The 9,895-nt window shown below is 37.0% G+C and overlaps 1 protein-coding gene across 1 annotated transcript; it reads right to left on the bottom strand.

Moving 5' to 3' along the window:
• Positions 1 to 4,458: 4,458 nt before the first annotated feature.
• LOC113276633 (chlorophyll a-b binding protein 7, chloroplastic-like) lies at positions 4,459 to 5,808 on the bottom strand. The gene is made up of 3 exons (XM_026526258.1): positions 5,479 to 5,808; positions 4,825 to 5,377; positions 4,459 to 4,730 (listed from the first exon to the last, which is right to left on the bottom strand). The coding sequence occupies exons 1-3, from the start codon at positions 5,724 to 5,726 to the stop codon at positions 4,713 to 4,715; spliced, it is 819 nt and encodes a 272-aa protein (XP_026382043.1). The 5' UTR covers positions 5,727 to 5,808; the 3' UTR covers positions 4,459 to 4,712.
• Between the last annotated feature and the right edge of the window lie 4,087 nt (positions 5,809 to 9,895).

The raw sequence follows: 9,895 nt of genomic DNA, 5'->3' as shown, positions 1-9,895 counted from the left end.
TAAACGAAGACAAAGTGGACGTGGTCGTGGACGCGGTAGGGATATTGATGGTCATGAAGATAATGAATGAATGGTTTCTTTGTTTTTGAAACTTATGTCTTTAAATATATGGATAACTACGGTGTCAAAACTTATGTCTTAAACTTATGTTTATTCAAATTATGTTATGTTATTTTCGTTAGTCTATGAATCTATGTGTTTAGTGGTTTTAAAACCGGTTTTTTTTCCTAAGATGCGACAAAAGGACTACAATTTGTGCCAAAAATGCAAGTATTCTGGCTGTTCATTTAGCCATGATCGGTTTACGTATTACAACATACCTTTTTCCTCAATTCCAAGTTCGAAATCGGTCTGTATTGTATACTATTTAGATCGATTCTGAAATTTCATTATTTTGCAATGGTACACAATCGGTTCGTATGTGATATTTCTATACAGCGATTCTGAGAAAAAAGATATCAAAAATGCTCACATACTAGCACAATCGGTCTATGTTTTGGTCCATATAATCCGATTCTTGTAAGGAAAACTGCCATTCTCCTTTATGTTTTTTTTGACAAGAATCGGATTACATGTGCAATATTATAAACCGATTGTTTCGAGGCAGGTTTTATATGCTTTTGCAACGCCATAATTGGTCTATGTGGACATACATAAAACCGATTGTGTGGATCGATTTAAAAAAATATGACCTTTTAATCTTCATCTATATAAAGACAACCTTATTCTCAAGCACATTTTCCCCAAACTTATGACTTTGAGCCACTCCTACTTCATCCAATCCTAAAATAGAGCCTGGAAAATGGATTTGGATTCAGAAGAAGATATATAGCTTGTGAAATCATTCATTCCTTCCTTCCACGAGCGTCCCAATAAAGTATATTCAATGTTTTGGAAGAGATTCAAAGAACTATATTATGAGCGCACCATGAATCCAAAAAACCGTAGATGGAGAAACTTAGTGAATCGATTCGGATACATAAAAAGAGAAATACGAGAGTATGTCAAAATTAGCAAAATGATGAACGACCATCATCCACAAGCTCCAATATAACCAATAACCAAAGCCATTTTTCCAGTAGCAAGTACCAGGTAGGGCGGAGATAATATCTCGTGAAGATCTTATCTCCAAAATATGGTTAAGTTTTCACACCGTTTTACCTTCCTGGACAACCTGTCGGAGACAGTAGTAAATCATTGGCATCTTCCGTACCCCTGGTGGAACAGGGGATGGTCACACCATTTTAGTAGGGTTTACGCATTCGCGATCGTTAAAATAGCATACCAACTTTATCCCTGCCCAGGGAATGCAGGGCTACAGGGAGGAGTCCCCCCGTTCACGATCATGCTGCCTGCATAGCCACAGGAGGGAGTCCCTCCCTTCACATATGCTAGGATGATGTCACATGTTCACTGTTGTAAGGGGAAATAGTTGATAACTTTTCGACAGATAAGCACAGGGACCAAACGAGTCTTTCCCTCAGGCGAATCAGGGATGAAGCTGAACAGGTAGTCGGGCTTGTTGTCGCCACGTGAAACGAGGGTCTAACCAGCACCGAAGACCAAACACCACTCATACGCCAACACATATTTTCCATCAAGGAATGACTGTATTTAGTAGAACAAGCCAGCCAATTTTTTAAGACCAGGCGAGCACGAGCACCAGGGGCAAGTCGTTTCAAGCGGGCACGTTGTGCGCGAAAAAGTGAGTAATCCGATATTTCAATACCCATCTCATCGTTTAATGTTGGCATACAATATTGAATAATTCATTTCATTTCAGATGGAAAGATTCAATCTCCTATGGCGAATACGACATGGGGAAGGAAGGTTCATTCACCACAAGAAATATGATGTGATGTATTGTCGTGTTCGGAGGTTCATTGAAGACGTATTGATGTGCGAGATTCAAGAATTTGCATACTGAATTGTCCTATGTAATGTGCTGATTTCCTTAAACTATGAATGAATATTTTATGTACGAAAATCGGTTTATATGTACATTTATAAGCTTCGTTTCCGCTAATCGGTCTACTAGATAAACCATAAGGATCGACTCTTGGTGTACATCTTGAAATAAAAACATCAACCTAGAATCGACATACCAGTATACGAGCATCCACTGATTCTAGGTTGATTCAAAAAAAAATTCAAGTTCCGATGATGAATTAATGTCAGTTGATTTCGGGATTAACTTGATTAAATGTCTATTAATCATTCGAATTAACACTAATTACTCATTGGTAAAGTAGCCATTAAGGAATATAGTTGGCTAAGGGGTTTTTCATTTTACTTCAAAATGCCTTATTTTGTCACGTAATGATAGGCCCCAAATAATTCACCTAGGCCCCAAACTAGCCAGGTTAAGGAAAACTAATAAAGAACCCATGGATTTTTAATTTTAATTCTAGGAAATCGTTGCAGAAATTTTTCCTTACACTTTGACACTGATAAGTAATTTTTATATTGCTACTCCAACATAAATTTTTTTTGACTGAGTCAATCGCGTCATCAAGGTTCCGTGTAATGGGCCTTTCTTATTGGTGCATTACAGTGCAAGAGCCAATAAGCGTATTTTCAAAAATCTTGCACTTATGTTGATAGGTCTAAGAGCATCCACAACCACTTATATCATACCATTTTAAAAGGAGCAGTACTCAACCAATGAGTTACACCATGTTTGTTTATTCTTGACTCATCTGAATCGTCGGGATCTGACTGAAATCACCTGAATCATCTGGTTCTGACTCAATATATTTGTTTTGAGTCAGATCTGACTCATTTGACTCAAAAATTAGTGAGTCAGTGGTTTATTCTTATGAGTTATGGGTATTTTGTTACCTTACTCAAATGAGTCCGAATCAGGGGTTAGGTCTGAGTTAGATCTGACTTAAAATAGAAGACAATAGTCTGACATCTATCTCGCGGCGAGTCAGGGATTGATTCAGATCCAGATCGCGATTCAGATGCAAACAAACAAGGTGTTCGTAAATATGTGTGTCGAGGTTTTAAATCGAACGAGGTTTCAAATTGAGCCTCAGTTCTAGGAAGAGTTTAAACTGAGACTAAGTTGTAGAAAGAGCTTAAAGCAATGTCTAAGTCACATGAGGTGTTTTAAACTCTGCCAAGATACCTAAAAAAGACTCATGACTTATCTGAATCTGAGTCGCCTCACCTGACTCATCTGGATCTAACTCAATATGTTTCTTTTGAGTTAGATCTGACTCAAAAATTAGTGAGTTAGTGGTTTATTCATATAAGTTAGCGGTATATTGTGACCTAACTCAAACAAGGAAGAATAAGGAGTTAGATCTGAGTCAGAGGTCGAGTCAAAGCTGACTCAAAATATAAAACAAACGATCTGACGTCTGACTCGTGGCGAGTCAGGAATTGACTCAAACCCAAATGGTGAGTCAGATATAAACAAACCAAGTGTTAATCTTTGTCCCATGTTTTAATCTTGGTATGTTGTATCATTTGACAATTGCTAAACTCATATGGTATTTACCACATGAGTTGCATACATGATACATATGACATTGTACCTTTTTTTTAATCGAATATATATAACATTGTGCCATTTTTTTTTGATGGAAAAGGTTAATAAATTAACTTAAACAATGTAATAAAGAAGATCTACAATTTCATTTTCATCAAAAATATTAGAAGTAATACTTTCTTTTCGCACACGTTGACAAAAGTGTGTTGACATGTGATGAAGTCTTCTGATCCTTGCTTCTTTTGCAACTGAGTCCGCAGCAGCTAGTCCCTGTTTATAAATTTAACCTGTGCTTGAGGAAGTTTATCCAACAAGTAAATTGCTTCTTTAATAGTATTCTCCGCAACCTATGAAACTTTTGTATCTTGTTTGGTGATAGAATCCCAAAGAAGCTTACAGTCTGTGGCTATACAAACGCTAGAAAGAATATTATTTTTTAGCCACTTTAAAGCATTTACCAGTACTTTTGCTTCAGCATGTAACGCCGAGGAAGCCCAGTCAGAGACAGCTGAAATATGTAGGAAAGCTTGTTGGTCTGCCGAGTATAGAATGAAGGCATATCCCATGGATAGATTTTCTTTTTTAAAGGACGCATTAATGAAATTTATCCAATCCGACCTAATGTTGTTCCACACATGATTGGTAATCTTCGTTTTTCGGATGCATTGAGATTTGGTCTCTTCCTTGATAATTGTAGACTGAATGAATATTTTTATCTATTGAATTAAATAGGAGGGATCCGGAACGATTTTCCAGAAAACAACCTCACATCTATATTTCCATATGAACCAAAGAATGATTGCAGTTTGTTCACTAAATTGCGAGAAGTTTCATTGTGCCATATCCACTGCTACCTCCCCAAAATAGTATAAATATCATTTTAGCACACCCATTGTGGATGCTTTAAGCAAATGTTTATACCTTTATATATTTTTGTAGTTTGCCTGATCTGTTTACAGAACTATGATATATTACCATTAGAACCAAATCATTAACAAGAATATGAATAGAAAGGTAAACACAATGCTCATAGATTTTTAATTACAGACCAAGACATTACTTTGGCACAAACTCTCCTCGTCTAAAGTACACTCCCACAACCCATGCATTATAACAATTTGATAATCTAATTTAATTCACATAATTAAAAAGATTACCCATAAGCACTTCGATTTCAGCCGCCATCGGTTCATCATTTGATCCAATCTCTTGTTTATTGTGGGGTGAATGCCTAATCAACCAGCGAAAACCATTAACAATGTCAGAAGTGGTGTAACAATTGTAACTTAGTTAACAGTAGAAATACTCAGCAACTGTACACTTACTTGGAAAATGGTGGCATGACCAGGGTCAGCAAGATGGGCAAAGAGGTTGTCAATGGGACCAACACCAGTGTATTGAGCTTGAAACCAAGCACCCATGACTGCCAACATAGCCAATCTTCCATTCTTGATCTCCTTAGTTCTCAATTCCTTGAGTTTCTCAGGGGAAGCAGAACCCCAGCCAAGTGGGTCAAACCAAAGTCCACCGGGGTAACCGACATCAGTCCCGGTGAGCTTGTTGTTAGGGAAGACGGGATCAGTGTTGACGGAACCGGGTTTAAGGATATCTGCCCATCTTCTACCTTCTGCCCAACCGATGAGGACGAGTTCGATAACAAAGAGAGTGGTTGTGTCTGTGAAGTATTCTTGCTCACCAGCAGTGTACCATGATGGTGTGTTTAGGATGCCAATCTTTGTTAGAAATTCTGGAATGAAAATACCAGCAGCACCTAACATTGCCCATCTGCAGTGAACTAATTCTGCTTGTTGGTTCCACTTTAAACTCTCTGGGTCTGATGAAAGTCCAAGAGGATCAAATCCAAAGTCTCCTGGTAGGCTGCATTCGTACAAGAAACAAATATAAATGAGATGAGAAATAGAGATGATTTGAGGGGTAAATTCTCGGGTAAGAAGTATATGCACCAGGTATTGGATTACCTGCCGTCGAGCCATGCTGGAGGGGTGCTTCCTGGGAACCAAAGAGGGCGTTCGGAATTGGTAGCTGCTGCAGCAGAGACGGAGAAGGTACTTCTTGAAGCTTTTACAAAAGCGCTACTTGTTTGTCTAAATTTTTGTCCAACAAGGAAAGAAGCCTTTGTTGCTCCCAAAGTAGTTCCACTACTCTTCTGAGAACTGGAAGAGATGGCAACAGCTGCAATAGCAGAAGAAGTGCAAACAGACGCCATTTTTGTTGTTGTTAAGCAAATTAACACCTGGAAAATGTATGAATTCTCTGACTTGTTTTGGTTCTAATGGTAAACACTTGAAACGAACTTGGCATACATAAAGACCAAGAGATGGGGCTATCTTGATTGGATAGGAAATGGATTCCTGATTGGTTTATGGATTGCCATTTGTCATATAAGAATCTAATATCTTATTTCATTACCTCTAAAACTCTGCTGACTTGGAGAAATCTGAACAAGTGGTTGATATTTCATAGAATCTCAAGCCACTAGGCAACAGGGATGCGTGAACCACAAACATAAATTGTGCAAGGGGAAATTTAAATAGTAACACACACGCATATTTTAAGTCTTGATGTATGAAGAATGGTTGGACTGGACACCGCTGGGCATGTAACTTTTAGCTTTGTGCTTGGCTTAGGTTAGGTTAGCTCACAGTTGAAACTAACTGGAAAAGATTTGAACTCAAGTGATGCTATTAATATCCAAAAATCATCTCACAGGTTCTGTTTATAAAACTGGAAAATTGAAACTACCGTTGCAATTGCATCAACAAAACCAAATAAAAGCCAAGCTGCAGCACCGTTTCTCACTTTCTCTACTCGTCTTTGTTGCTTCTTTCCTGAAAGAAGCCCAAGACAACCAACCTGGGACTCAGAAAAAAAAGGACTCACAAGACAAGTCAACCTTATAGTCTACTATAAGGCCCATTTTCGTCCTACCAAAGAACAAGCAAGCTTATAGTTCTGACAACCAAGATTTATGTTCAAACCAAAGATTATTTTTTCATCTTTCCAACGCAATTAGCTGTGTAAATTAGAATGTAACCACCTCATAATAATAGAGAGAAATAGAAAATATGCCACAAATCGTGAGTAATTATGAGCACCTGACAATTTATGAGCACCTGATAATAGGAAGAAAAAGAAGATGCCACTGAAACCTCGGTTTTATTTTGGTTTTATTTTTCTCATCTCAGGCTTAAACATGGGTAACTGCCAGACAATTTTATCCATTTTTTTTTGTGACAGGAAAGGATAAATTTTAATTAAAAATAATCTTCATAAGATGAAGTTTTTGGGTACAAAAGGAAAACAGAGGTATTTATTTCCCATTACTGCCTCCCGGTTCTTTTGTGACAGGAAAGGATAAATTTTAATTAAGAATAATCTTCATCACAGAGATGAAGTTTCTGGGTACAAAGAAAGGTACTCAATGAGTAACCTTTAGAGAGCTTAGCGTGTAAAGACCAACTAGAAATAGTACAATTTACAGATATGATTAGCTGATCAGAATTCCACGCTTATTAGAGCAACTGCAGTGGTGCGAGTATAACCAAAGACCAAAGAGGAAAAAAAAGACCAAATTTTGGGTTTAATCTGGTGTGTGACCCTACGGTGGAAAAACTAAATTTGGTCAGACGGACATTATACCAACCCCTGGTGTGGGGCGTAGAATATACCAACGCCTGGTGTGGGGCGGGGAGTATACGTTCGCCCGGTGTAGAAAAAAAAAATAAAAAAGAAAAAGAAAAAAAAGTGGGGCGGAGGTATTATGCCCGCCCCATGCATTTGAAGTTTGTAAAGAGTGGGGCGGAGGTATTAAGCCCGCCCCACACAAAAGATTAAAAAAAAAAAAGACGGGCGTGCATTATACGTTCGCCTGGTGTGGGGCGTGGACTATACGTCCTCCTGGGGTGGGACGTGGACTATACATCCGCCTGGTTATGAGGCGTGGACTATATAAACGCCCGACTATATTTGGGTTTGGTCTTGGTCGCAGACCAAATTTGGTCTGGATTTTAGTCTTTGATCAAATTTTGATCGATGGTCCGTCCCACTACGCCTATCAACTGGACACTATATTTGGGTTTAGTCGTCCATTGTGGACGCTCTTAGAAGACCATTCCAATACATTCCTCTTAACAGAATCAGAAAATACCCAAAACAATTTAAAACTATCAAAAAAGTAGTGCCAAAGCTTTCTAGTTCCTGAACAGTGTAAAAAGAAGTGATTTTGGTTTCTTGATTAGTATCACACATTAAGCAAATGTCATTTTGAACTAAGCCAGCTCTTAACAGCATATCCAGAATAGGTGCACCGTCATAACATAGAGATCAAACCAAAAAAGAGACTTTTGAAGGAACTATAGGATTCCATACCTGCTTATGTAGGAAAGCCAATAATCCGTCTATGCCTAAAGAAGCATAGCAGTTTCCCACATTAAAATCCTCTATGAATCTCCAAAGTCTACTGTCCTCCAAGTAATTATTTTGTATTGTTATGATTCAGTAATTTATTTGAATAAATATGTACCTCTTGTTGATGATCAGGCTTCTCTTATTGATAGAAAACATGATTAGGTATCTCTTGTTAAAATTTGAGAATTTTGCAATGAAAATTCACCGTTGAATGTTTCTTGTAATTTGGATAATAGTTTCTGAAATTCTGGACAGTTTCGTTTTGTTGTGGTTTTGATGTTCTTAGGAAGTCTTAATGATGTTAAAATGATTTGAGGTATTAACAAAAGTTTTAGATAAATATATTATCTTTCATTTTGCTTTGCTTAGTTTGAGACTAATATGAATTTATGGTGAATATTTTGGTAAATTGATGTTATCTGCCTAGGTTTTGTGATGTGTTTGTAAAATCAATATCTTTTGATTGAGATGTTAGTTTATGTTATACATGATGGTGTCAGGAATGTTCACTGAAATTTTGAGGTAGATCGGACAAAGTTATTAGCTGAAACACATGATGTAAAATGTCTGCAGTTAGCGTATTTGATTAAATGCTTGAGATAAATGCATATTATTTGTAGTACGTTGTTAAGCCATGATTGCTTGTATTTTTGTATAAAAAAATGGTTTCAAAAATGGAAATAAGTTCATGTTTTACTGTTAGATGGAACATGGTTTCATGCTAACGGCGGGTAATGATCCCCAAAAGTTAAATGGCTTATGATACCCAGGTATGAACTTGTGTTTCCTGACCATGAATGACGGCTGTTCGTGATGAATACGAATATGAAACGGGTAATGATTACCGAGAGAAAATGTGTACGATCCCCATAGGGACTTTTGCTCATCTCCATCAATGGCGGATGTCCGTGCTGGTAAACGATAGGTGAGTGTACGAGCCAAGGTTTTCGTGCCGTGAACTCATGGTTTGTTGGTGACAATATTAAGTTGTGAATCGTGTGTTAAAATCCTTAATGAATGATTTGTGGAAACCTTATTGGTTTTACGAACTCAAGCATTGAAATATGAATTGAAGTATTTGTAGGAAATATTAATAAATTATTTGTTTAAAATAATATTTGTGTGGTAATCTTGTTGGTTCAGTATATGTATATTTGATTGCTCGAAATTATGTCATATATTCATGTTGTATGTTGTTTGACTCATTGATATTTTTATGCATGTTTGAGATTGGGAAAGCATTCTACTGAGTTGTCATCTCACCCCAATTGACATTCCTTGCAGATTATTAGAGTTGCACAACGGGAACTAGGAATGAGTAGCTTAGTGACTGAATTGTTTACTTGTATTTGTTTGAAGTGTAAATCCATATCAAATGTTCCATATATAATATTGTTAAACATAAATTTAAACCTAAAAAAACGATATTTTTCTGATTGATTAATTTTGATATATTAGTTTGATTTAAATAAAAATAGAAAAAAAATGAAATTTTAAGTCTCTTTCCGGCCTATAATGATTCGAGTTCGGATTTCCATATGGATTTGACCTTGGTCCGGAAATCGGGGTGCTACAAAATGTCTCTCCAAAAATCAATACTCCTTTCATTCTTGAGAATAATTTTGGAGTTGTCAACTATATATTACGACATCATACCAAAGATCAGTACCAATATATTTGAAGTAATCTTAGGGAAAATCGAATCCTGCTTACCTCCAAATTTTTCTAAAACAAATTGTTTCCACGGTGCTTCTTTTTCCTTGACATACCGCCAAAATCATTTACAATGCAAAGCCTTATTGACTTTTTAATACCAATTCCACCTATAGCTTTAGATAGAACTGCCTTAGACCAAGTCGTCCAACTTCTTTTCTTAACTGGGTCCAAAGAGCCCCATAAGAAATTACCAAAAATTCTCTCTATCTCTTCGACCACAGCTGCAGGCATTTTAAACATAGAAAGATAATA

This window comes from Papaver somniferum, chromosome 4 (assembly GCF_003573695.1).
Source record: "Papaver somniferum cultivar HN1 chromosome 4, ASM357369v1, whole genome shotgun sequence".
Lineage (NCBI taxonomy): Eukaryota > Viridiplantae > Streptophyta > Magnoliopsida > Ranunculales > Papaveraceae > Papaver > Papaver somniferum.
The sequence above is the reverse complement of the archived record's forward strand: the minus strand, read 5'-3'. Positions and strand labels throughout refer to the sequence as shown.